This window comes from Pongo abelii, chromosome 1 (genome assembly GCF_028885655.2).
Source record: "Pongo abelii isolate AG06213 chromosome 1, NHGRI_mPonAbe1-v2.0_pri, whole genome shotgun sequence".
In the NCBI taxonomy this organism is placed as follows: Eukaryota; Metazoa; Chordata; class Mammalia; order Primates; family Hominidae; genus Pongo; species Pongo abelii.
In genome coordinates this window covers 94252527-94280167 of record NC_071985.2, presented here as the reverse complement: position 1 = coordinate 94280167, position 27641 = coordinate 94252527, and the positions used below count along the sequence as shown (strand labels likewise).

Genomic DNA, 27641 nt, shown 5'->3' with positions numbered 1-27641 from the left:
TCAAATGACTTAGATTTAATCATCGGAAGCAAACTAAATGGAAACCTTACAATAGAGAAGAATTACATGTCAGTGTCTTTTGGAAAACTGAGCTGGGACAGAAAGGGACTGGGGGCTGCCCCCCAGCCTGATCCCTTCTGAACAAAGACGTCCACAGTGTTCCTGGCACTCTGGCTCAGGAAAAGGGGAGACTCTGCTGGTTCTGTGCATTGAAATAGCCTTGCCTAGCACTCACTCCTGGCCAGCATCAGGAGCCCCGCCTTGCCGGCTCTGGTCATCGCCTTTCTTTTTGTGGCCTGAGACGATGTCATCAATTCGCAGTAGCAGAACTGCCGTCTAGAAGAAAAACCACAGATGCAAAGAGGTCAGCAGAGAAGGAAAGGACACTTTTCTTTCCTTTAGATCTATCACCTAGATCCTACTACGGAACTGCCATTTTGTCTGAAATCTACCTTTTCAGTCTTTTTTTTTTTTTGAGACGCAGTTTCCCTCTTATCACCCAGGCTAGAGTGCAGTGGCATGATCTCGGTTCACTGCAACCTCCGCCTCCCGGGTTCAAGCGATTCTACTACCTCAGCCTCCCAAGTAGCTGGGATTACAGGCCTGCACCACCATGCCCAGCTAATTTTGTATTTTTAGTAGAGATGGGGTTTCCCCATGTTAGTCAGGCTGGTCTTGAACTCCTGACCTCACGTGATCCGTCTGCCTCAGTCTCCCAAAGTGCTGGGATTATAGGCGTGACCCGCCACGCCTGGCCTTTTCAGTCCTGAATGGAAAATGCAGTTCTCAGCTAGGTGTGGTGGCTCACACCTGTAATCCCAGCACTTTGGTCGGCCAAGGCAGGCGGATCACAAGGTCAGGAGTTCAAGACCAGCCTGGCCAACATGGTAAAACCCCATCTCTACTAAAAATAGAAAAAATTAGCCAGGTGTGGTGGCAGGCATCTGTAATCCCAGCTACTTGGGAAGCTGAGGCAGGAGAATCACTTGAACCCGGGAGGTGGAGGCTGCAGTGAGCCGACCGTGCCACTGCACTCAAGCCTGGGCAACAGAGCAATACTCTGTTTCCAAAAAAAAAAAAAAAAAAAAAAATGCAGTTCTCCCTAAGCAAGTGACACAGATTGTGGCTATATTATCTTGCTTTTAGTATGACCTAAAGATAATTAGGGAGGTAGAATGCCTTGGAATACCTTAGAGGAATATTCCGCCTTCTTTACCCCTCCCTTCAAGCCTAGACCGGGCTGGGCATGGTGGCTCATGCCTGTAACACCAGCACTTTGGGAGGCCAAGGCGGGCAGATCATCTGAGGTCAGGAGTTTGAGACCAGCCTGGACAACACAGTGAAACCCTATTTCTACTAAAAAATACAAAAATTAGCTGGGAGTGGTGGCGCATGCCTGCAGCCTCAGCTACTTGGGAGGTTGAGGCACAAGAATTGCTTGAACCTGGGAGGCGGAGACTGCAGTGAGCCGAGATCACACCACTGCACTCCAGCCTGGGCGACAGAGTAAGACTGCGTCTCAAAAATAAATAAATAAATAAATAAACAAATAAATAAATAATTTAAACAGCATGTACATATTTTAGGGTGCCTTACCTCCACTGCTGTCTTATAAGTCTGCAGCTTCACAGCCAATGGCTCCCATATGCCCAGTTCCTTCATGTCCACCAAAGTACCCGTCTCACCATTTACACCCCAGGTCTCACAGTTCTCCTGGGTGTGCTTGGCCTGCAATTGAAGCAAGAAGTAAAGGGGAAAATAAGTTAACAGAAAACATCAGGTAAAAAATGAAGTAAAAAATAATGGACCAGTATGGAAGGGATAGGGAAAAATGGCAATGACAGCAAACAAGTCAAAAACTAAAAGGAGAGAAAGATTTCAAGGAATAAACTATAAAGAGAATTTGGATAGCCAGATATGAACCTTCCCCTCAGGGCAAACACAGCTTTCCCTACTCCATCAAAAGAAAAGCTTGGAGAGGAACTCACCCGAAGGGAGGTAAGTAGACGGATGGTGCTGGCCCCACAGTTCTGGATCAGGGTACGAGGGATGACCTCTAGGGCCTGGGCAACAGCCCTGTATGGCCATTGTTCCACACCAGTCATGGCCTTGGATTTTTCTGTCAAGGCATGGGCCACAGCCATCTCGGAGGCCCCACCCCCTGGCACCAGCTGAGGGTCCAGGAGAACATTGCGACACACTTGCATGGCATCCTGGAGGTTGCGTTCTACTTCCTTGGAGAAGCAAACAGACAGTATGAAGCCAAAGCTTGATGACTCATAAAATCAGAGGCACCAAAAGGACTTCCTAACTGCCAAAGTTAGTAAACCACCAAGGAGGGCAACTAGAAAAGGTCCTTGGATCCCCTACTGGGCAGGGCAGATTATTTACCTGAGAATATATAACTCATGACTATAATATAGGGTGGCAGGGAGTGATATCTGCAAAGGGTTTGGGGGTGTTACCCAACCATAAAGTTAGGTCTTTGTCCATTATGCTAGATTAGAGCAATAACCTATTTCATCCCTTGCTAGTTATCTGGAAATAAACAGCATGTATCTTGCTAGATAAGAGCCATAACCTATTCATTCCATCCCTTCCTAGTTGTATCTTTTAGGAGGTTGCATGGTGTTGTACACTCTCCTACTTACTAGCTATGTGCCTTTGGGAAAGTTACTTAGCCTCAATGAGGAAAAAAAAAGTAGTATTCATAACTTCAACGTAAAAAATAAGAAAACAGTTGTTGCTAGGGAGGAGGAAATGAGATATCTTGTTTGATGGATACAGAGTCTTAGTTTTGCAAGATGAAAAAGTTCTGGAGATCTCTTGCACAATAACATGAATATACTTAACATTACTGAACTGTACAATTAAAATGATTAAGATGGTAAATTTTATGATTACAATTTTTAAAATTTTAAATTATTTAATTAAAAAAAGGAAGCAGAAAAGGAATTCGTGGCTATAGGTCCAAATTAAATAGCTATAAATGGACCACAGAATTATTTTAGGCCCTTTGGGAAACTCTCAAGAAGTCCAGTGATCTACTTCATCTGGTCACACATCCAAGGCTACTAACTCACCGAGAGAATCTCTTTGCTAGCCCCCCGGAGGAGAATGGTGCAGGCCTTGGGGTCTTTGCAGTCAGTGATGAAAGTAAAGTATTCATCTCCAATTTTCTTGATTTCCAACAGGCCTGCTCCTGTTCCAACATCATCTTCTCTCAGTTCCTCTGGTCGGCTGACTATCCGGGCCCCACAGGCTCTATTGGATGGAAGAGGTGGGGAGAATCAGATGATTTCAGATACTTTTACCCATTTCCCTAGTCTCTAGCGTCTGTAGCTAGGGATAAGGGCAAAAGTGGATTGTTGGAAACATCACTTAAGAGGTCTTGCCTGTCTGGTGAAAAAGATTTTCGGGGGCCAGGCATAGCAGCTCACACTTGTAATCCCAGTACTTTGGGAGGCCAGGCAGGAGGATTGCTTGAGCCCAGAAGTTTGAGACCAGCCCGGGCAACGTAACAAGACTCTGTCTCTACAAAAAATAAAAAACTGGCTGGGCATAGTGATGCATACCTGTAGCTCCAGCTACTCAGGAGGGTGAGGTGAGGGATCCCTTGAAACCATGATATCAAGGATGCAGTGAGCTGTGACCATGCCACTGCACTCCAGCCTAGATAACAGAGTGGGCCCTATCTGAAAAAAGAAAACAAACCAAAAAACAACAACAAAAAAAACTGAAGCCGTCACTGCAGTTACAGCAGTATTGCAGTTACGCCAGCAGCTGTGAAAACCCTGTGCTTTTTGAGAAATATACCTATTAATCTCATATTGAAAATGCAGGTTTTATGTAGGTAAGAAAAGCATACCTATACACACTAATATGATTTGAGAAAATGTGAAATCATTATGATACCTCATCAGAAAAGGAAGGTGAAAGATCTAAAGCTGGAGAATTTAATGCCAGCAAAGGATGGTCTGATAATTTTAGAAAGAGGTTTGTTTGGCTTTTAAAATGTCAAGATAGCAGGAAACAGCTTCTGCTGACCAAGAAACAGCAGACATGTTCCCAGATACCATTAAGAAAATGATTGAGGGCTGGGCTTGGTGGCTTACGCCTGTAATCCTAACACTTTGCAAGGCCGAGGTGGGTGGATGACTTGAGGTCAGGAGTTCGAGACCAGCCTGGTGAAACCCTGTCTCTACTAAAAATACAAGAAAAAATTAGCCAAGTGTCGTGGCACACGCCTGTACTCCCAGCTACTTGGGAGCCTGAGGCAGGAGAATCGCTTGAACCTAGGAAGCAGAGGTTGCGGCGAGCTGAGATTGCACCACTGCACTCCAGCCTGGGTGACAGAGTGAGACTCTGTCTCAAAAAAAAAAAAAAAAAGAGAAATCATTGAGGAGAAATGGTATCTGCCTAAATACAATTGTAATGTATATGAAAGTGACCTAATTAGGAAGATTATGCCACAAATGACATTTATTAGTAAGAAAGAGAAGGGAGCACCAGGATTTTCTGCAAAGAAGTCAGCTTGTCCCTTGGGCAGTCAAGTTTGTCTTGTGGTTGTACAACCAGGCCTGGACAACAAGAACACTTTTTCTGGATTACTTCCATCGATGCTTTGTCCTTGAAGTCAGGAAGTACTTTTCCAGAAAGGGACTGCCTTTTAAAGTGCTTCTGATGTTGGACAATGCCCCTGGCTACCCAGAGCCCCATGAGTTCAACACTGAAGACATTCAAATACTCTAGACCACACAGTCAGAGAAGGACCTGTAAGGCTTATTACACATGGTACTTCATGTAAAGAACCGTCAGCTGGGCACGGTGGCTCATGCCTGTAATCCCAGCACTTTGGGAGGCTGAGGCGGGCGGATCACGAGGTCAAGAGATCGAGACCATCCTGGCCAACATGATGAAAACCCGTCTTTACTAAAAATACAAAAATTAGCTGGGCATGGTGGTGCGCACCTGTAGTCCCAGCTACTCGGGAGGCTGAGGCAGGAGAATCGCTTGAACCAGGAGGCGGAGGGTGCAGTGAGCCAAGATCACACCACTGCACTCCAGCCTGGCGACAGAGCAAGACTGTCTCCAAAAAAAAAAAAAAAATCGTCAACATTATGAAAGAGAACCCCAACAAAGAGAACACGATGAAAATATGAAAGGATTACATTACTGAAGATGCCACAGTTGTTATAGATAAAGCCTTATGAAAGCCATCAAGCCCAAAACAATAGATTTCTGCAGGAGCAAACTGTGTCCAGATGTTGTACATGACTTTGTAGGATTTATGACAGAGCCAATCAAGGAAATCATGAAAGAGACTGTGGATGTGGCTAAAAAAATTGGCGTGGTGGTGAAGGGTTTCAAGATATGAATCTTGGAGAAACTCAAGAAGTAACAGACATTACACCAGAGGAATTTACAGATGACGACAGGCCAGGTGCGGTGGTTCACGCCTGTAATCCCAGCACTTTGGGAGGCTGAGGCGGGCGGATCACCTGAGGTCGGGAGTTCAAGACCAGCCTGACCAACCTGGAGAAACCCCGTCTCTACTAAAAATACAAAATTAGCTGGGCTTGGTGGCTCATGCCTGTAATCCCAGCTATTCGGGAGGCTGAGGCAGGAGAATCATTTGGACCCGGGAGGCGGAGGTTGTGGTGAGCCGAGATTGTGCCACTGCACTCCAGCGTGGGCGACAAGAGCAAAACTCCATCTCGAAAAAAACAAAAAACAAAAAACAAAAAACAAAAACAAACAGAAGATGACTTGATGGAGGCGACTGCTTCCAAACCAGTGCCAGACAATGAGGAAGATGATGTAGAAGCAGCAGTGCCAGAAAACAAACTGACATTAGACAATCTGGCAGAAGGCTTCTGATTATTCAAGACTGCTTTTGACTTCTTTTATGATATGGACCCTTCTATGATAGAGGCACTGAAGCTGAAGCAGTGGAAGAGGGACTGGTACTATACAGAAATATTTTTAGAGAAACAAAAAAGCAAAAGTCAGACAAATTACGATGTATTTCCATTGAGTTGCACCAAGTGTGCCTCCTGCCCATCCTGCCTCCCCTTCTACCACTCTTCTGCCTCTGACACCCAAGACAGAAAGACCAGCCCCTGTTCTTCCTCCACAGCCTATTCAACATGAAGATGATGATGACCTTTATGATGATCTACTTCCACTTAAGGCATAGTAAATGTGTTATCTCTTCCTTATGATTTTCTTTTTTTGGAGACAGTTTCACTCTTGTCACCCAGGTTGGAGTGCAATGGCACCATCTCAGCTTACTGCAACCTCCACCTCCTTGGTTCAAGCAATTCTCCTGCCTCAGCCTCCCGAGTAGCTGGGATTACAGGCATGCACCACCACACCCAGCTAATTTTTGTTTTATTATTAGAGACAGGGTTTCACCATGTTGGCCAGGTTGGTCTTGAACTCCTCACCTCAGGTGATCCACCTGCCTTGGCCTCCCAAAGTGTTGGGATTACAGGCATGAGCCACCGTACCCTGCCCTTATGATTTTCTTAATAACATTTTCTCTAGCTTACTTTATTTAAGGGACTACAGTATATAACACATATGATATACAAAATATGTGATAGTTAATTGTGTTATTGGTAAGAGTTCGGGTCAACAGTCAGCTATTAGGAGTGGGGGAGTCAAAAAATTATACATGGATTTTCAACTCCTTGGGGACTGATTCCCCTAACCCCCAAGCTGTTCAAGAGTCAACTGTACACCTAAGGCAACTAGTCATTACTACTATAACCAGATATAGTTGAATTCAAAATATACGTTGTGGTTACTAAAATCTGGACAAATTAGTTCTCATGCATATCTAACATGTACATATTTCAACTAGAGAATTAGAACCTGCAAAAAAGAAAGATAAAAGAAAAAAATTAACATGTCTATACTATATAATGGTAATTTCTAGATATAACCCATCCTGTACTGCCCAGTTGAGTCTCCAGGCCAATAATAAGACTGTACCAAAGAAGCAAACACTTAAGTAGAGTTGGCCCTCTATATCCGCAGGTCCCGCATCCAGATTCCACCAACCATGCATCGATAATATGGCAGGGGGGGTGGGGTGGGGGGATGGACAATAATACAACGGCAAAAAATAATATAAATTTTAAAGACAATACAGTATAGCAACTATTTATATAGCATTTACGCTATATTAGGCATTATAAGCAATCTAAAGGTGATTTAAAGTGCATAGAAGGATGTGTATAGGTTATACACAAATAGCATACCATTTTATATAAGGGTTAAACATCCACAAACTTTAGTATTCAAGGGGGGGATCCTAGAACCAATGCCCCATGGATATCAAGGGATGACTGCATACGTCTGACCCAAGTTTAATGAATGCAGGACTAATTGCTTGTCACTCCCTCCAACTCATGGCCATGTGAAGTCAACTATGTGTATGCATGTTAATACCCTTTGGGGTATATAAGTATAAAATATGATTTGGATCTGTGATATATTATGTTGGGGTAGATTTGTCAGCTTTTTAATAAATTAAAAATGAATGAACTTTGCTGGGCATGGTGACGCATGCCAATAGTTTCAGGTACTGGGAAGGCTGAGAACAGGATGACTGCTTGAGCCCAGGAGTTTGAGACAGGCCTAGGTAACACAGCAAGACCTTGTCTATTAAAAAGAATGGTCTATGAGCACAGACATCGTGCAGAAGTAGTGAATGCAATCTAGAGTTGCATAAATAGCAGTTAAGGATGTAGCTGAGGAAACTGATGGTTCTGCTATAATCCAGGCCACTTAAAACAGGTTACTCTGGAATGTTCATTCAAAAATCATAATGACATTAAAGAAAACCTCTTTGATAGGCAGTTATTTAGAAATGTAACGGACACCCACCAAGGTAGCAATTACAGATGTCTAAGCACAAGCTGCTCACTAATGGTTAGGGGCAGTACAGATGAGACTCACGCAGTAAATAACTGTTGGACTAGAGGACTTCTGAAGAGGGCAGGCAGTTAAGTCAAGGTTATTTCCACCTATTACTATATCCTTTATTAAACCTTTTCAAGTAATGATGACTATGTTATGCAACTACAAAAAGGAAACACACAGGAAGAAAAGTCTTGTTTTTACCTGGCCTACTCACCTAGCGATGCGATTATTGTCTGTCTTCCGGACTCTGCGGATGGCTGTGATATTGGCCCTCATGAGGTAGTGCTGAGCTAAATCTACAAATCCAAGAGTAGAGATGTCAAGCTGGGTTCTGAACTGGTTTTATAATCAAAGTACTCTTAACCATGACACTATTATGCCCCTGCCAAACATGAGGGGAGAAAACAAATTACCCACTCTCGTCTACCTCAAAGGTAGGCTGGAAAAATTAACAAAGTCCCACCTGAGATGCCCTTTTCAGTGATGACCACATCGGGCTTCAGTTGGATAATGTCCTCACAGAGCTGCTGGATGTACTCTTCTTCCATTTGGAGAATTCGAGTGAAGTCCTCCTCTCGTGTAATCTCAATGTCAGTCTGTGTGGTAAAGAAAAGACACTGATTTTAAAATCCCTGGACTGGTGAAGCTCTAAGGGTCATACTATACTCCCTTCACCCACCTCTCCCACGTATCTCAGAGTCAGAATTATGTTAAAGCCATGACCTCAACACCTCTATAAGCCAATTTAGCTCTAGTTTTGCTTTTTTTTTTTTTTTTTTGAGACAGAATCGCGCTCTGTCGCCAAGGCTGGAGTGCAATGGCGTGATCTTGGCTCACTGCAAGCTCCGCCTCCTGGGTTCAAGTGATTCTTCTGCCTCAGCCTCCCGAGTAGCTGGGACTACAGGTATCCGCCACCACCACCGGCTAATTTTTTTTTTATTTTTAGTAGAGACGGGGTTTCAGCATGTTAGCCAGGATGGTCTCGATCTTCTGACCTCATGATCTGCCCGCCTTGGCCTCCCAAAGTGCTGGGATTACAGGTGTGAGCCACCACACCCGGCCAGCTCTAGTTATATCATTATAAAACAACCAGAACTGAAAGTTACACAGCAATTCGTGTTGAGTTTGGCCTTTCTAAGGTCTCTGACCACCCAGTCCAATCCTACATCTGTCCTGGCAGTGTGCATGAAAATTCTGGGTCTTAATTCTTCCCACTAATTGATTCTTATTCTTTCCAAATGTGATGGAGCCTTGTGAGCCTCCTGCCCTCTAGAAATCACTGTTGCTCAGGCTGGAGTTCAGTGGCGTGATCACAGCTCCCCGCACCCTTGACCTTCTGGGTTCAAGCAATCCTCTCGCCTCAGCCTCCCAAGTAGTGGGGACTACAGGCACATGCCACCACACCCAGTTAATTTTTTTTTAATAAAGACGGTATTTGCCATGTTGCCTAGGCTGGTCTTGAACTCCTGGGCTCAAGCCATCCACCTGCCTTAGCCTCCCAAAGTGCTAGAATTATAGGTGTGAGCCACTGCATCGAGCTGAAATTCTCCTTTAGTACTTCAAAGCTGAATTAACTCCTACCTTATGTTCCCCTGGTGCATTAGGAAAGGCAGCATGATCGTATAAAACAAGCCAAACACGACCAGGTTCAAATCTTGATTTTGGCCAATACTAGCTGTATTTCTCAAGCAATTAACCTAACTTGTTTGAGCTTCAGATTCCTCATCTGTAAAATGAAATCAATATCAACTATTCTAAAGGATTGTTCTAAGAGTCAGTGTACACTATGCACCCAGAAGGCATGCAATAAACACACCTTTTATTTCTGTTGTTCATATTTGTAGTCAGATTCTTGCATCTACTTTAAGGAACAAGGCCAAGAACCTTACCTGGCTTTCTCCTTTCTTGTATTCCAGAGAAGAATCCAGCAGCACAATGCGAGGGTTCTTGATATAGCGCCGCATGCGTGGATGGGTCACATCCTTGTTAATCATGACTCCACGCAAGACACAGGAGTCTTCAATGATGCCTCCAGGTATCTGAACAAAAGACAACTGCACTTTAATCCACAATCAAGAGACAATTTCTTAATTTCCTTCCCAGATGTTCATCTTTCCCAAACAGCCAGTGTTTCAGGTTTTTTTTTTTTTCGGAGATGGAGTCTCACTCTGTCGCCCAGGCTGGAGTGCAGCAGCGCGATCTCGGCTCACTGCAAGCTCCGCCTCCCAGGTTCACGCCATTCTCCTGCCTCAGCCTCCCAAGTAGCTGGGACTACAGGCACCCGCCACCACGCCCGGCTAATTTTTTTTTGTATTTTTAGTAGAGATGGGGTTTCACCATGTTAGCCAGGATGGTCTCGATCTCCTGACCTCGTGATCTGCCTGCCTCGGCCTCCCAAAGTGCTGGGATTACAGGTGTGAGCCACCGCGCCTGGCCCAGTGTTTCAGGTTTCTAAAGTACCTTTCTTTGATGAAGCTCAAAAATATGGTTGGAATCACATTCTTTTCCCACTAGGAAATACACCAATTTTAGACCATGACACTCAACTTAAAGGTCAGCTGAGACCCACAGAAATTCAATGACTTGACAAAAGACTTAGAGGGGCTTATCAGCCAGGCACAGTGGCTCACACCTAAAATCCCAGCTACTCAAGAGGCTCAGGCAGGAAGATCCCTTGAGGCTGGGAGTTCAAGACCAGCCTGGGCAACACATCGAGACCCAATTGCTATTTAAATAAATAAGTAAGGGCTTAGGTCTCTCCAATTAAAAAAATAAATATATTGCCAGAGAATTTTAGGCTTGGGGCTCCATCTACTGGCCACAAGTTATACTACTAAACCTTTTGATCTTAATGAAATTTAGTACAGAGGAGAGAGCTTTCTGGGGCTTACTATTATAATAGCACTATATAATAGAGCCCTTGTTAAGCTTATATCCTGACCAAATGACTGATGTATGCAAATACGCAAACATGGAGACACCAATAAGCCTGTCCCTTGTCCTCATAAACTTTGTGTAGGGATAGCAGTGAAGGTAACAACAAAATTATTTGAAGAAATTCCTACTTGGTAGCCTCTTTAGGTTTTTGTTTCCAGGCAGCAAGTACAGTTCTTCCCAGTTCTAACTAAAGATACCTTGCTTTGGCCAGGTGCAGTGGCTCACCCTGTAATCCCAGCACTTTGTGAGGCAAAGGTGGGCAGATCACTGAGGTCAGGAGTTCGAGACCATCCTGGCTAACATGGTGAAACCCAGTCTCTACTTAAAATACAAAAAGAAATTAGCCAGGCGTGGTGGTGGGCATCTGTAATCCCAGCTATTTTAAAGGCTGAGGCAGGAGAATCACTTGAACCCAAGAGGTGGGAGGCTACAGTGAGCCGAGATTGTACCACTGCACTCTAGCCTCTGGGCGACAGAGCAACACTCCATCTCAAAAAAACAAACAAACAAAAAACATACCTTGCTCTGATTTAAAACTATTTCATTCAAGTAGGGTGTGATGGCTTATACCTGTAATCCCAGCACTTTGAGAGCCTGAGGTGGGAAGATCACTTGAGGCCAGGAGTTCAAGACCAGCCTGGGCAACATGAGACCCTCATCTCTACAAAAAGAAAAAAAAATTCGCTGGGCACAGTGGCATGTGCCTGTAGTCTTAGCAAATCAGAGGATTTGCTTGAGGCTGCAGTGGGCTGTGACTGTGCCACTGTACTCCAGCCTGGGCAACAAGCTGAGACTCTGTCTCAAAAACAAAACAAACAACTGCATGAAAAACAAACTATTTCTTCACAAGTGAGATGACTTATGCTAACACATAATTTGACCCAATGTATACGCTGCGAAAGTTTACCTTTTCCACTCTTGCATATTTTTTTATGTCAATCTCTTTCCGACCATTCTCTTCAAACTGTACCATCTTGACAGCATCCAGTGCAATGTTGCAAGCCAAAGATGACCACCGACTGATGGCTTTGGTAGTAATGGAGCTGTTGATGATGTTCAGCATCATATCACTGTCATTGATGTCGACTGGGATACTAGAGAAAAGAACACCAGACGATATGTGAAGAAGGCATGTTAGATATGCAGAGATGTGCCTTATCTATACCTCAGTGACTATAATAATGGACCAAGAGGCAGAACAAGGGGACTTCTTCCTTTGGAGGAAACTAAAAGGACATTAGGAGGTAAACTTTGTCCATTCCTCTGCCTTTCAGCAAGATTACAACTCATCCGTAGAAGGTGCCTTAATTCCCTGAGCAACCCTTTACACTTACATACAAAGATTACAGTAAAATAATTTGTTCCTTATCTTCTGCTTCAACCAAGTAAACTTCTCAACTTTTACAACTCAGGTCAAGACATATTTTTTTCTGTGAAACTTTATCCCATAACTAGCCAACTTTAAGAGTTTCATCAAATCATTCATTTTGAACAGCAAATTTTAACTCATGGTGTGCCACAGTGGTCAAAGATGACCACCAACTGGTCATCTTTGTGTTTTTATGTTACTGTAAACACATTTTATGTATTTATCATTTTTATATTACTTTCAGTCTCTCCTCACAAGATATTTTCACATAATGCTAAAATCTCTTTTTTGTCTGTGCACGGTGGCTCACGCCTGTAATCCCAGCAACTTTGGGAGGCCAAGGCAGGCAGATCACTTGAGGTCAGGAGTTCGAGACCAGCCTGGCCAATATGGTGAAACCCCATTTCTATTAAAAATAAAAAAATTAGCCAGGAGTGGTGGCATGTGCCTGTAGTCCCAATTACTCCAGAGGCAGAGGTTGCAGTGACCTGAGATCATGTCACTGCACCACAGCCTGGGTGACAGAGTGAGATTCCGTCTCAAAAAAACCCCAAAATAAACAAAATCCCTCTTTTAACAGTGAAAGGCACACAATATACCTTAAATGGTTGAATTATGGACTTTTGGGAAAAAGCAATGACTCCAAAAATAGTATATAAGATAAAGGGGGCTGGGTGCCATGCTTCATGCCTGTAAACCCAACACTTTGGAAGACTGAGGATAGCTGGAAGCCGAGAGTTAAAAACCAACCTGGGCAACATAGCAAAACCTCATCTCTATGAAAAATAAAAAAAGTTAGCAGGGTGTGGTGGACACACCTATAGTCCTAGCTACTTGGGAAGCTGGGGCAGGATTGCTTAAGCCCAGGAGCTGGAAGCTGCAGTAAGCTGTGACTGCACCACTGCACTCCAGCTTAGGCAACAGAGTGAGACCGTATCTCTAAAAAATAAATTTTTGGGGAGGCCGAGGTGGGAGGATCACCTGAGGTCAGGAGTTTGAGACCAGCCTCACCAATATGGTGAAACCCCATCTCTACTAAAAATACCAAAATTAGCTAGGTGTGGTGGTATGCGCCTGAGGTCCCAGCTACTTGGGAGGCTGAGACAGGAGAATTGCTTGAACCCAGGGAGGCGGAGGTTGCAGTGAGCCGAGATCATGCCACTGCACTCCAGCCTGGGCAACAGAGCGAGATCCCTCCCGACCCCAAAAATTTTTTTTAATAAGATTAAAGTGTTCTAGGTAGGCAGTTATTACTTGATTAAAAAAAAAAATCTTTTGGGCCAGGCACGGTGGCTCACACCTGTAATCCCAGCACCTTGGGAGGCCGAGGCAGGCGGATCACCTGAGGTCGGGAGTTCGAGACCAGCCTGACCAATGTGGAGAAAAACTCCGTCTCTACTAAAAATACAATATTAGCCAGGCGTAGTGGCACATGCCTATAATCCCAGCTACTCAGGAGGCTGAGGCAGGAAAACTGCTTGAAGCCAGGGGGCAGAGGTTGCGGTGAGCCGAGATCCAGCCATTGCATTCCAGCCTGGGCAACAAGAGTGAAACTCCATCTCAAAAAAAAGGCTTTCTAAGTGTGCAGCTCCATACAATAAAACCTTTGGGTACCTCTACATTCTCACAGATCTTACTGCATAAAAATAATTAGGTCAAACACCTCATTCTTAAGTGTGCCAGAGAAAGATATTAATGTACAACTTGTTTAAGAGCAGGCAGTATATGGCCGGGTGTGGTGGCTCACGCCTGTAATCCCAGCACTTTGGGAGGTCAAGGTGGGTGGATCACCTGAGGTCGGGAGTTTGAGACCAGCCTGACCAACATGGAGAAACCCCATCTCTACTAAAAATACAAAATTAGCCGGATGTGGATGCACATGCCTGTAATCCCAGCTACTCAAGAGGCTGAGGCAGGAGAATCACTTGAACCCAGGAGGCGGAGGTTGCAGTGAGCTGAGATCACACCATTGCACTCCAGACTGGGCAACAAGTGCAAAAACTCTGTCTCAAGAGAAAAAAAAAAAAAAAAAAAAAGGAGCAGGCAGTATAATACAAACCTCACCAAATTACTAAACACTTATGCATCTAGTGACTAAACCATATGAGTAGAATATTTAAATAAAGAAAAAAAACCAAACTATTTCCAGTCGGGCATGGAAAAAAGAATATATTATACATTTTTATTTTTATTTATTTGTTTTTGAGATGGAGTCTCGCTCTGTCGCCCAGCCTGGAATGCAGTGGCGCAATCTTGGCTCACTGCAAGCTCTGCCTCCCGGGTTCATGCCATTCTCCTGCCTCAGCCTCCCAAGTAGCTGGGACTACAGGCACCTGCTACCACGCCCGGCTCATTTTTTTGTATTTTTAGTAGAGACGGGGTTTCACCATGTTAGCCAGGATGGTCTCGATCTCCATACCTTGTGATCCGCCCGCCTCAGCCTCCCAAAGTGCTGGGATTGCAGACGTGAGCCACCGCGCCCAGCCCTATTTTTATTTTTTTTGAGATGGAGTTTTGTTGTTCGCCCAGGCTGGAGCGCAATGGTGCAATCTTGGCTCACCACAACCTCCCCTCCCGGGTTCAAGTGATTCTCCTGCTTCAGCCTCCGGAGTAGCTGGGATTACAGGCGCATGCAACCATACCCAGCTAATTTTTGCATTTTTAGTAGAAATGAGGTTTCACCATCTTGGCCAGGCTGGTCTTGAACTCCTGACCTCAAGTGATCCACCCGCCTTGGCCTCCCAAAGTGCTAGGATTACAGCTGTGAGCCACCGCGCCCAGTCCAGGTCTTACTTTTTATTTTTTTGAGACAGAGTCTCACTCTGTCACCCAGGCTGGAGTGCAGTGGCACAATCTCAGCTCACTGAAACCTCCGCCTCCCGGGTCCAAGCAATTCTCCTGCCTCAGTCTCCTGAGTAGCTGGGATTACAGGCGCCTGCCACTATGCCCAGCTAATTTTCTGTACTTTTAGTAGAGACGAGGTTTCACCATGTTGGCCAGGCTGGTCTCTAACTCCTGACCTCATGATCCACCCACCTGGGCCAAAGTGCTGGGATTACAGGCGTGAGCCACCGAGCCCTGCCAGGTTTTACTTTTTAAACAAAAACTTTTATTCAAGACACTGCTCTACATGACTCTACACGATGTTAAACCTTAACTAAAATTCCCTGAAGCTAGAAGTAATACATGCTTTTCTTTTTTTTCTTCTCAGATGGAGTTTCGCTCTTGTTGCCCAGGTTGGAGTGCAGAGATCTTGGCTCACTGCAACCTCCGCCTCCTGGTTTCAAGCAATTTTCCTGCCTCATCCTCCTGAGTAGCTGGCATTACAGGTGTGCGCCACCACACCTGGCTTTTTTTTTTTTTTTTTTTTTTGAGATGGAATCTCGCTCTGTCACCAGGCTGGAGCACAGCGGGGCCATCTCAGCTCACTGCAACCTCTGACTCCCTGGTTCAGGCAATTCTCCTGCCTCAGCCTCCTGAGTAGCTGGGACTACAGGCATGCGCCACCACGCCCAACTAATTTTTTGTATTTTTAGTACAGACGAGGTTTCACCATGTTGGCCACGATGGTTTCCATCTCCTGACCTCATGATCCGCCCGCCTAGGCCTCCCAAAGTGCTGGGATGACAGGCATGAGCCACCATGTCTGGCCAGGCCTCTCATATTTGATACTACCTATTTCTTGCCCCCAAGATACCTTATTTTCTTTAGGGTGCTGATCATATCATCCAATGCCTTGCGGTAAGCACTGATCACCACTGTTGGGTGCATCTGCTGCTCCAGGAAGTGCTCAGCTACAGACAGCATTTCCCCTGCTGAAAAAGATACAAGCACCATAGAAATATTTAAAAATATGTGGATATCAAGGCAAGTAACTTCATTATTCTTCCAAAAAATAGTCTCCTAAATCAGACTCTCCCAAAATGTATGACATTGGGCCATTCACAGTATTCCAAATTTTACACTTTGTATAAGACAGGGCAATTTATACAGAAAACATCCTTGTTGCCCAGGCTAGGCATGGTGGCTCGTACCTGTAATCCCAGAAATTCAAGATCAGCCTGGGCAACATAGTGAGACCCTGTCTTTACAAAAAAATTTAAAATTTAGCTTAGTGTGGTGGTACGAGCCTGCAGTCCCAGCTACTCAGGAGGCTGAGGTTAAGAGGATCACTTGAGCCCGGGAGGTTGAGGGTGCAATGAGCCATGACTGCACCATTGCACTCCAATCTGGGTGACAGAGTGAGACCCTGTCTCAATAAATAAAATGATGAAAGACTGATTCCAGGGCTTACTTATTCTTTTGATCTTTTTGGTTTTTTTTGAGAAGGAGTCTCGTTCTGTTGCCCAGGCTGGAGTGCAGTGGCGCAATCTCTGCTCACTGCAACCTCTGCCTCCCAGGTTCAAGCGATTTTCCCACCTCAGCCTCCCAAGTAGCTGGGATTACAAGCATGCATCACCACACCCAGCTAACTTTTGTACTTTATTAGTAGAGACGGGTTTTACTATGTTGATTGGCCAGGCTGGTCTCGAACTCGTGACCTCAGGTGATCTGTCCACCTTGGCCTCCCAAAGTGCTGAGATTACAGGCGTGAGCTACCACGCCTGGCCTTCTTTTGATCTTTCTAAAAAAAAATTTCCCTGAAGGCTCTAAAATAAAGAAAAATGCACAAAAGAAAAACTGACTTGTTTATTAGTACCTTTATACCTTAGGATGTAGTCAAACTGCTTGAACTAAAAACACACAAAACCTTACCTCTGAAAGAATATTCAGGGTTGGATGTGGTAGTTCACACCTATAATCCCAGCACTTTGGGAGGCTAGGGTGAGCAGATCACCTGAACTCTGGAATTTTTAGACCAGCCTGAGAAACATAGCAAAACCCTGTCTCTACGAAAAAATTCAAAAATTAGCCAGGTACGGTGGCATGTGCCTGTAGCTACTCGAGAAGCTGGGTTGGGAGGACTCATTGAGCCCAGAAGGTCAAGGCTGCAGTGAGCCGTTGATCGCACCATTGCACTCCAGCCTGGGCAACAGAGCAAGATTCTGTTTCAAAAAAATAAAAAATAAAAATTAGAAAATGTGCACAATTAAGGCTGGGCGCGGTGGCTCACGTCTGTAATCCTAGTACTTTGGGAGGCCAAGGCGGATAGATTACCCGAGGTCAGGAGTTCATGACCAGCCTGGCCAACATGGTGAAACCGTCTCTATTAAAAATACAAAAATTAGCCGGGCATGATGGCACACGCCTGTATTCCCAGCTACTCGGGAGGCTGAGGCAGGAGAATTGCTTGAACCAGGGAGGCGGAGGTTGCGGTGAACCAAGATCGTGCCACTGCACTCCAGCCTAGGCCACAGAATGAGACTCCATCGCAAAAAAAAAAAACAAAGAAAAGAAAAGAAAATGTATACAATTTACCCAATGGATAAGGGATTATTGGTAAAACATCTCCTTCTTTTAAAATTTGTCTTTACTTTCTGGCTGGGAACGGTGGCTCACGCCTTGTAATCCCAGCACTTTGGGAAGCCGAGGCAGGCAAATCGCTTAAGACCAGGAGTTTTGAGACTAGCCTGGACAACATGGTGAAACTGTCTCTACTAAAAATACAAAAATTAGCCAGGTGTGTTGGTGGGTGTCTGTAATCCCAGCTAGTTGGGAGGCTGAGGCATAAGAATTGCTTGAACCTGGGAGGCAGAGGTTGCAGTGAGTGGAGACTGTGCCCAGGCACCCCAGCCTGGGTGATAGAGTGAGACTCTGTCTCAAAATAAATAAATAAATAAAATTTGTCTTTACTTTCTAATAGACACACACAAAATAACACACAGATACAAACGCACACACAAAAAAGCTTATTTCTAGAAAAAGTATAAAGAGAGTATTGTAAATATTCTTTTTGTCAAAAGCCTTTTGCACAAATTGCTTGTACTATCTGTTTATTGGCAGGTAAAATAAGCTTTTAAAAATGTACATAATATGTTATTCATTAGTATGTGCTCCAGTGTTTGAATTCAATATATTTTGTTTCAATTTCAAAGTGTCGATCATGTATATTGAAAGAAAAATAATAAAAAAATACAGTCACATACCACTTAACGTTTCGGCCAACAATGGACCACATATATTACAGTGGTCCCATAAGATTATAATATCATATTTTTACTATACCTTTTATATGTTTAGCTATGCTTATCATACAAATACTTACCACTGTATTATAACTGTATTAGTACCATAACATGTTATACAGCTTTGTGGCCTAGAAGCAATAGGCTATACCATACAGCCTAAGTATATAGTAGGCCATACCACCCAGGTTTGTGAAGCACACTCCATGAAGTCTGCATAGTAACGAGATTACCTAATAATGCATTTGTCTCAGAACGTATCCCCATCTTTCTTTTTTTTTTGAGTCGGAATCTCGCTCTGTCGCCAGGCTGGAGTGCAGTGGTGGGATCTGGGCTCACTGCAACCTCCGCCTCCCAGGTTCAAGTGATACTCCTGCCTCAGCCTCCCGAGTAGCTGGGACTACAGGCACGCGCCACCATGCCCAGCTCATTTTTTGTATTTTTAGCAAAGATAGGGTTTCATCATGTTGGCCAGGATGGTCTCGAACTCCAGATCTCGTGATCCGCCCACCTTGGCCTCCCAAAGTGCTGGGATTACAGGCGTGAGCCACCGTGCCCGGCTCGTATCCCCATCATTAAGCAGCATTTTATTGCATTTTAAAAGATGGCTGAGTGGCTGGGCATGGTGGCTCACATCTGTAATCCCAGCACTTTGGAAGGCTGAGGTGGGAGGACCTGAAGTCAGGAGTTTGAGACCAGCCTGACCAACATGGTGAAACCCCGTCTCTACTAAAAATACAAAAATTAGCTGGGCATGGTGGCGGGTGCCTGTAACCCCAGCTACTTGGGAGGCTGAGGCAGAATTGCTGGAACCCGGGAGGCAGAGGCTGCAGTGAGCCGAGATCGCACCACTGCACTCCAGCCTGGGCGACAGTCCAGCCTGGGCGACAGTATGAGACTCTGACTCAAAAAAAAAAAAAAAAACCAAAAGCCTGAGTAAGATAACTTAGAAAAGGATATGCCCTATTAAGAAATTATTAGAACTGTAACAGGAGATTTCTTTAGGGCTGGTCAAGTGTTGTTTTTCACATTCTTAAATCCATCTACATCTAAGATACTTAGACTCATGGATACTTATTCTACCCACTATCTCTAGATAATTCAACTGAAATTATCAGCTAGAAAATTTTGTCTGATATGTAAAGCTCATGTTCTATTACAAAAAATAAAAAATAAAAAAGCATATGAAATCTTTCCTCCCTCCTCTTTCATCCTTCCAGGTTTTCCCTAAAAGTCCATAACTGGCTATGTTCTGAATCCTCAAAAGAACTGGATCTAAAGATGGACTAGTTGACTGTGACTCTCAAGCACATTTTCATTCAACTCACCATTCTCAAAATGCAGTACAATAGGGCCAGGCGCTATGGCTCATGCCTGTAATCCCAGCACTTTGGGAGGCCGAGGCAGGCAGATGACGTGAGGTTGAGAGTTTGACACCAGCCTGGCCAACATGGTGAAACCACACCTCTACTAAAAATACAAAAATTAGCTGGGCTTGGTGGCATGCGCCTATAATCCCAGCTACTCAGGAGGCTGAGGCATGAGAATCACGAGCCCAGGAGGCAGAGGTTGCAGTGAGCCAAAATGATGCCACTGCACTTTAGCTTTGGGCTACAAAGTGAGACTCTGTCACACAAAAATAAATAAATAAAATTTAAAAATAAAAATAAATAAATAAATAAGGCCAGGCGTGGTGAGACCAGCCTGGCCAACATGGTGAAACTCCATCTCTACTAAAAATACAAAAATCAGCCAGGCATGGTGGCGGGCACCTGTAATCCCAGCTAATAGAAAGGCTGAGGCAGGAGAATCACTTGAACCCCAGGGGTGGAGGCTGCAGTGAGCCAAGACTGTGCCACTGCACTCCAGCCTGGGTGACTCTGTCTCAAAGATAAATAAATAAATGTAATTTGAAAAATTAGCTAGGCTTAGCCAGGCACGGTGGCTCACAGCCTGTAATCCCAGCACTTTGGGAGGCTGAGGCAGGTGGATCATGAGGTCAGGAGTTCAAGACCAGCCTGGCCAACATGATGAAACCCCGTCACTATTAAAAATATAAAAATTAGCCGGGCGCGGTGGCGGGCATCTGTAATCCCATCTACTCGGGAGGCTGAGGCAGGAGAATCGCTTGAACCTGGGATCAGAGTCTGCAGTGAGCTGAGACTGCACAACTGCACTCTAGCCTGGGTGACAGAGCAAGACTCCATCTCAAAAAGAAAAACACTCTGGAAGGCTGAGGCAGGAGATCGCTTGAGCCCAGGAGTTTGAGGCAAGCCTGGGCAACATAAGACCCCATCTCTACAAAAAATAAATAATAATAATTTTGATTAAGAACTTTATTTTTAGGTATGTGGGCCAACACTATAAATTAGCATCCCTTGGCTGGGCGCAGTGGCACACACCTGTAATCCCAATACTTTGGGAGGCCAAGGTTGGCAGGTCACCTGAGCTCAGGAGTTCGAGATCAGTCTGGCCAACATGGTGAAACCCTGTCTCTACCAAAAATACAAAAATTAGCTAGGCGTGGTGGCGCGCGCCTGTAATCCCAGCTACTAGGGAAGCTGAGGCAGGACAATCACTTGAACCTGGGAGGTGGAGGTTGCAGTGAACTGAGATTGCGCCAATGCACTGCAGCCTGGGCGACAGAGCAAGACTCTGTCTCAAAAAATAAATAAACAAACAAACAAATAAATAAATACATAAAATTAGCATCCCTTATTTTAAAATAGTCCCTCTTGGGCCAGGTGTGGTAGTTTACACCTATTATCCCAGCACTTTGGGAGGCAGAGGTGGGCAGATCACCTGAGGTCGGGAGTTCGACACCAGCCTGACCAACATGAAGAAACCCTGTCTCTACTAAAAATACAAATTAGCCAGGCATGGCGGCCCATGCCTGTAATCCCAGCTACTTGGAAGGCTAAGGCAGGAGAATTGCTTGAACCCGAGAGGGGGAGGTTGCAGTGAGCCGAGATTGGGTCATTGCACTCCAGCCTGGACAACAAGAGTGAAACTCCATCTCAAAAAAAAAAAAAGAGACATGGTCTTGCTTTGTTGCCCAGGTTGGAGTGCAGTGGCACAAACATGGCTCACTGCAGCCTCAACCTCCTGCCTCACCGACCTCAGCCTCCCCAATAGCTGGGACTACAGGTGTGTGCCACCACATCCAGTTGATTTTAACTTTTTTTTAATAGTGATGCGGTCTCTCCATGTTGCCCAGGCTGGTCTCGAACTCCTGACCTCGTGATCTGCCCACCTTGGCCTCCCAAAGTGCTGGGATTACAGGCGTCAGCCACCACACTTGGTTGCAATCAGATTTTTTAAAACCAGTGTTTCTAGTATAAAAATTTTACTATCCTCTTGACATTTACACGATAAAGGCAATAGGCCAAGATTTGAAAAATAATTCTTTATGATCCTATAGGAAGTAGAAAGATTAGTCTTTAAACTTACGTAGCCCAGGGTCATTATCCTAAAGATTTCATTTCTTATTATTTGTAACCCCAAAATCAATATTCATGACACTTTCATAGTCATTCATGGAAATTCAAAGAATGGCAAAAAATTTGAGTCACACAATGACATTCCCAGGTGAGGTCAAACAAGGCCTTTAGCTCTCACACTGTAAAAAAGTGTCCTTTATGCAGTATATTTAAGGTTATGTTTTTCACATTTTTCTTGATGATTTCGGTATTTATAGTGGCTCACAAGTGTAGTGCTTAAGTGCTATCTAATGCTTCTATGTGCAAGAAGGCTGTGATATGCCTTACAGAGAAAATACGTTAGGTGAGCTTTGTCCAGGCATGAGTTATATTGCTATGGGCTATGAGTTCAATGCTAATAAATCAACTATATATATTAGATGGGTGTCCTGAAGACAAACACAAACAATAAGGTATATATTTATCAGTTAATGAAAGTGTGACCAGAGGCTTATAGGTACCTAACCCTATATTTCCTATAGAAGCAAAGATTTATTATTTGCCAATTCAGTGTTTGTGGTGACTTGAAAGGCGTGGTGGCTCACGCCTGTAATCCCAACACTTTGGGAGGCCAAGGAGGGCGGATCACGAGGTTAAGAGATCGAGACCATCTGGCCAACATGGTGAAACCCTGTCTCTACTAAAAATACAAAAATTAGCTGGGCATGGTGGCACGTGACTATAGTCCCAGCTACTTGGGAGGCTGGGACTATACTCCGGGAGGTGGAGGTTGCAGTGAGCCAAGATCACGCGACCACACTCCAGCCTGGTGACAGACCGAGACTGTCTCAAAAAAAAAGAATATTGTAACTTAAAGTGAATAAAGAGAATTAACTATTACTTTATCAGCCAGATTTGCATAACTCACCCTATTCATATAAATGTTTTATACCCAACTGGAGAGAATACATAGAAAATAACCAATAAACTATTTAAATATCTGTAATTAGTGGATCCGTAACAGAATTTCCTTCTTAAAATATGACACAGGTGTTATTTCTAATTTTTCCTTATCAACCTCCTATTCTCCTCTTACCAAGAATAATTACTGATGTGGTCCCATCTCCAACCTCTTCATCCTGGGTCCGGCTAATTTCGATCATGGACTTGGCTGCTGGATGCTGGACTTGAATCTAAAAAAGTAGATCACTAATGAATTCACACTATTCAAAGACCTCTTAACTCATGAAGCTTGGCCCTAACTCTTGGGCTTCTTGCTTCTATACGTACTTACTTTCCCTTTAATGTTTTACCATATCTTGAAAGATTAAAAATGGCACCCCAAATAGCTTAAGTAAACCACTTTCCAAATCCTTTTTGGGAAAAAATGTATTACATGAACTCAACTATTAAAGCTTCCAGAGGACAGAATGATATCTTTTAGCTTATTTACTGGAAGCGCCATTGTGGCTGAATTGTGTTCTTCAGTAAGATACGTTGAAGCCAGCTGGGTACGGTGGCTCACACCTGTAATCTCAGCATTTTGGGAGGCGGAGGCAGGTGGATCACCTGAGGTCAGGAGTTTGAGACCAGCCTGGCCAACATGGCGAAACCCTGTCTCTACTAAAAGTACAAAAATTAAGCCGGGTGTGGTGGCACGCGCTTGTAATTCCAGCTAATCAGGAGGCTGAGGCAGGAGAATTGCTTGAACCCATGAGGCAGAGGATGCAGTGAGCCAAGATCACATCACTGCACTCTAGCTTGGGTGACAAGAATGAGACTCCATCGCAAAAAAAAAAAAGATACGTTGAAGTCATAACTCCCAGAACCTGTGATTTTTACTTTAAGTTAGATAAGGTCATTCTGAATTAGGGTGGGCTTGAAGTCCAATCACCGGTGTCCTTGTGTAAGAGACACACAAGGGGAATAACATGAAGACCAAGGCAGAGACCAAGTTCATGCCAAAGAAAGCCAGCAACCATCAGAAGCGAGAAGCGGAGTTCTTCCCTAGAGACTTCAGAAGGAGCATGGCCCTGCTGACGCCTTTATTTCAGACTTCTAGCTGCATTCTATAAGATAATACATTTCTGTTGTTGAAGCCAACCAGTTTCTGGTCATCTGTTATAGCAGCCCTAAAAAAACTAATCAGAGCCTGTATCTTAATAGGTCCTTTATGTTTACAGAACTGTCAGAAAGCAAAAAAACAAAACCAAAAACAAAACACACCTCTCGAAGAATGGCATTGCCATCGTTGGTCATCACAATGCCTCCCATTGGGTCCAAAAGCATCTAAGATGAAAGCAAAGGTTATATTTAAAGTGTCCTAGATAACAGGAAGAAAAAAATTGTAGTCTAAGAGTTTTAGGAAGAGATAAGCCTACCTTCATCATGGACTTCGGTCCCAAACATGTTCGGATGATATCTGCAATAGTCTAATGGAAAGGGAACATAAAATACGCAAGCACAAATCAGAGGACAGTGTGAGAATGTTGGAGTAATAGGGGAAAGGGGTGTGAACAACCCACAGAGCCAGTGTTTTATTTTATTTTAATTTCATTTTATTTTTAGATAGGGGTCTCACTATGTTGCTCTGGCTGGTCTCAAACTCCTGGGCCCAAGTGATCCACCCGCCTCAGCCTCCCAAAGTGTTGGGATTACAGGTGTGAGCCACTGTGCCTGGCCAGTGTCAGTGTTTTTAATGACACCCCTAAAGCATGGTTAGCCATCACTTTAGACATAGCATGCCACTTTAGATATATGATGTGGCTACCTCTGTTGTTTTTCTCCCCTTGGGAATGCTTTCAGGATGGATACAGAAATAACTTTTCTCAAGAATAAGGGGGGAATGGCTCTCAGAGCTTGTTTCGCAGCAGTCCTAATTACTACAAGTCCATGTCTTAGTATTTCTTTCCATGACGGTGGCCTCTACACCATCCTAAATCAGATATAAGGCTACTTCACTATTTCATTCAAAAGACATTTACCAAATATCTATCCAAGATCTACAGTGGGCACTAGGAATACAAAAGGGAATAAAGTACTTACGTTCAAGTAACTCAGTTTAGTATGGGAGACAAACACAAATAGAATACTATAAAACAATACACAGCAACAGAATAATGTACAAGTTAATACAAGAAGATTATCAGTCCTAACTCAGAAGGGGAGGGCTTCCTTTCCCCTAACATCATCAGGAAAATGTTCTGAAAAAGGTCAACTTTTCCTCTACCTATTTGCCCACTAGATAAAGTCTAGATGCACAGGACATATGGCTACGACCAAATACCAGGGAAGATAGCTGGAGACAAACTACCATAAACACTTAAAAGATTTATGACCTTGGCAGCATTGATGTTTCCAGATTGAACTTTTCTTCCGGATTCACGCTTTGTGTTCTGGCCTAAAATAGATAAAAACACAAGAGTCAACAGCCCAGCACTGCCCCATCGTACACAAGCTATGTATTTCCCCGTCTTTGAAAAATAAGAATGCAGGTTTCATGGTATATCCACAGAGCAAAGCTTATCAAACTCTACACATTAAATAAGTGCAGTTTATTATGTCAACCATATCTCAAAAAACTGTAAACATATGTCCTTATGGCTGTTAATTTCCTTCTGTATTTCAACCCTTGGTATATTAAGAAATAACTTTGGAATCTTGGTTAATACTTTTCTTCTAACCAAATATTCATATATTTACAGCAGGGATTCATAACCTGAGATCCATGAATGGGCCTTAATGGGATAGTGAACTCCCTGAGATTATGTGAGAAAATGAGAGATACTACAATTTTTTTTTCCGGAAAGAGGATCCACAGCTATTATCAGATTCTCAAAGGGCTGGTGACCCTAAGAAATGACCATTCATTGCTTTACGTAAGCAGGGAAAGAGTTTGAGGATTCACATTTTTCTGCTTGGATAGGGGGATCATACTCTAACAGGTCCAGCATAATAGTGATAGTGCCCCCACAGCATACTGTTTAGAACACACTCAACAGTTTACAAGATAAATTATATAGTCACCTCATAATCGGATATAATAAGAAGGTCTCAGTAACCCATTTACCATCACTAAGAACTGACTACATACTTTAACGGGGAGCCTAATCGGTCACAGCCAACTAATGCCAAAGATTAATGCAGACCTGAAAGGAGCTTTGCAAATACACCACTCACCCCCAGGCCATCTCAGTGGAGACAAGCCAGTGGTTATAACCAAACCAACATAATGTTTATTTCCTTCCTCTCTCTAAATTACCTTCCCTTACAATTTAAGTCTGTACATCTTTCAATCCAGTCCCATCGAACCAAAACACCCACAATGCTTAGGATTTACATCTATCTCAGGGAGCTGTAACCAAAAACCTGCATGGACCTACAATCCATCAGAAAGAAGAAGGCTTTTTTTTTTTTTTCCAAAATAGCGTTAAGTTTTATTTTATTTTTTTCCTTAAAAGTTATTTCCCAGGTACAGAGATAATGAATAATAACTCTGAAAGGCATTCAGTATACAGAAGACAGTAAGGGAGGGGAGATGGCTGGCCAGGCTCTGCAGATGGGGTACAGAAGTTACACACAGAATGGAAACATCAAAGGAAGACAACGGAAGTGGTGCTCATCAGAAAAAAATAAGGGACCAGGCGCGGTGGCTCACGCCTGTAATCCCAGCACTTTGGGAGGCCGAGGTGGGCGGATCACCTGAGCTCAGGAGTTGGAGACCAGCCTGGTCAACATGGTGAAACTCCGTCTCTACCAAAAACACAAAAATTAGCCGGGCGTGGTGGCGCGCGCCTGTACTCCCAGCTACTCGGGAGGCTGAGGCAGGAGGACCGCTTGAACCTGGGAGGCAGAGGTTGCAGTGAACAGAGATCGCGCCACTGCAACCCAGCCTGGGTGACAGAGCGAGACTCTGTCTCAAAAAATAAAAAGAAAAAAAATAAGGGATCTTCCAAAGGGAAAAGGTGACCAGTCGAGAAATCTGGGAAAACCCAACTGGTTAGTGGGAAAGATTACAACGCCGGGGACACAGAGGGAACGATTACATCTAACATCAGTGAAGCAAGTACGGTTACTTCGGGAAAAGGGGTTGCTGTTCAAGAGACTGTTACTGAAAATAAATGTAACGTAAAGTGACCAAGGATATTATCTATTTACCAGACCCTCTTTAAGCAGTCTGCCGACTTACCTCATTTAATTCTCACAACTCTACTAGGAAATACTATTAACTCCGTAATACAGATTGAAACATTTAAATTACCGCTGCTAAGGGATGGGCCAAGGATATAAAGCTAGACCTAACTGAAAAAAAAACAAAAAAACAAAAAACGTTATTCGTGCAGCTATATAGCGACAATCAGGCTAGAAAGGGTGCAGGGGCGGGGGAAGCGTGGGGGCTGAGGGACAGAACGCGGAGTGGGAAAGAGCTTCCCAAGAGAAGCACACGTCAAGAAAAGAGGCTCGGCGAGAATAAGGTCAGTTTGAGTTTGTGAAGAGAAGCGAATAGGTTAAGAGAAGAGAGGAAAGCGAGACACTGGACTTCCAAAATGAAGATGATGATTGCAAGGCTCAGTGGCCGGGTCAGGGCGGGACGGAGCTGGGGCAACACTGAAAAGTATGGACAGAGGAGGGCGAAAAGGGGGTCCATTTCCTGGCATCCCCAAAACTCACTGAGCACGAGCACTGGACGATGGCCCATCATGGCGGCGCGATGCAGAGCCGGATACCCAGAGCTGGGGGAACCGGCAGAACCTTCTGGAGAGAGACAACCAGACAGAAGCCCAGAAAACGCTGCCTCCTCAGGGCTTACACCTCAACCCGCTACTCTCAAGGTAGTCGCCAATCACCGCAACCATCTCA

At 44.2% G+C, this 27641-nt stretch overlaps 1 protein-coding gene across 1 annotated transcript; it reads right to left on the bottom strand.

Moving 5' to 3' along the window:
- On the bottom strand, positions 1–27598 carry CCT3 (chaperonin containing TCP1 subunit 3). Its single transcript, NM_001132509.1, is given in 14 exon segments — positions 1–336; positions 1597–1728; positions 1989–2234; positions 3084–3264; positions 8147–8228; positions 8396–8528; positions 9822–9971; positions 11777–11963; positions 15936–16053; positions 22879–22975; positions 24009–24071; positions 24164–24214; positions 25121–25182; positions 27453–27598. Coding segments are annotated over 14 exon segments (1638 nt in total). The 5' UTR covers positions 27484–27598; the 3' UTR covers positions 1–231.
- Between the last annotated feature and the right edge of the window lie 43 nt (positions 27599–27641).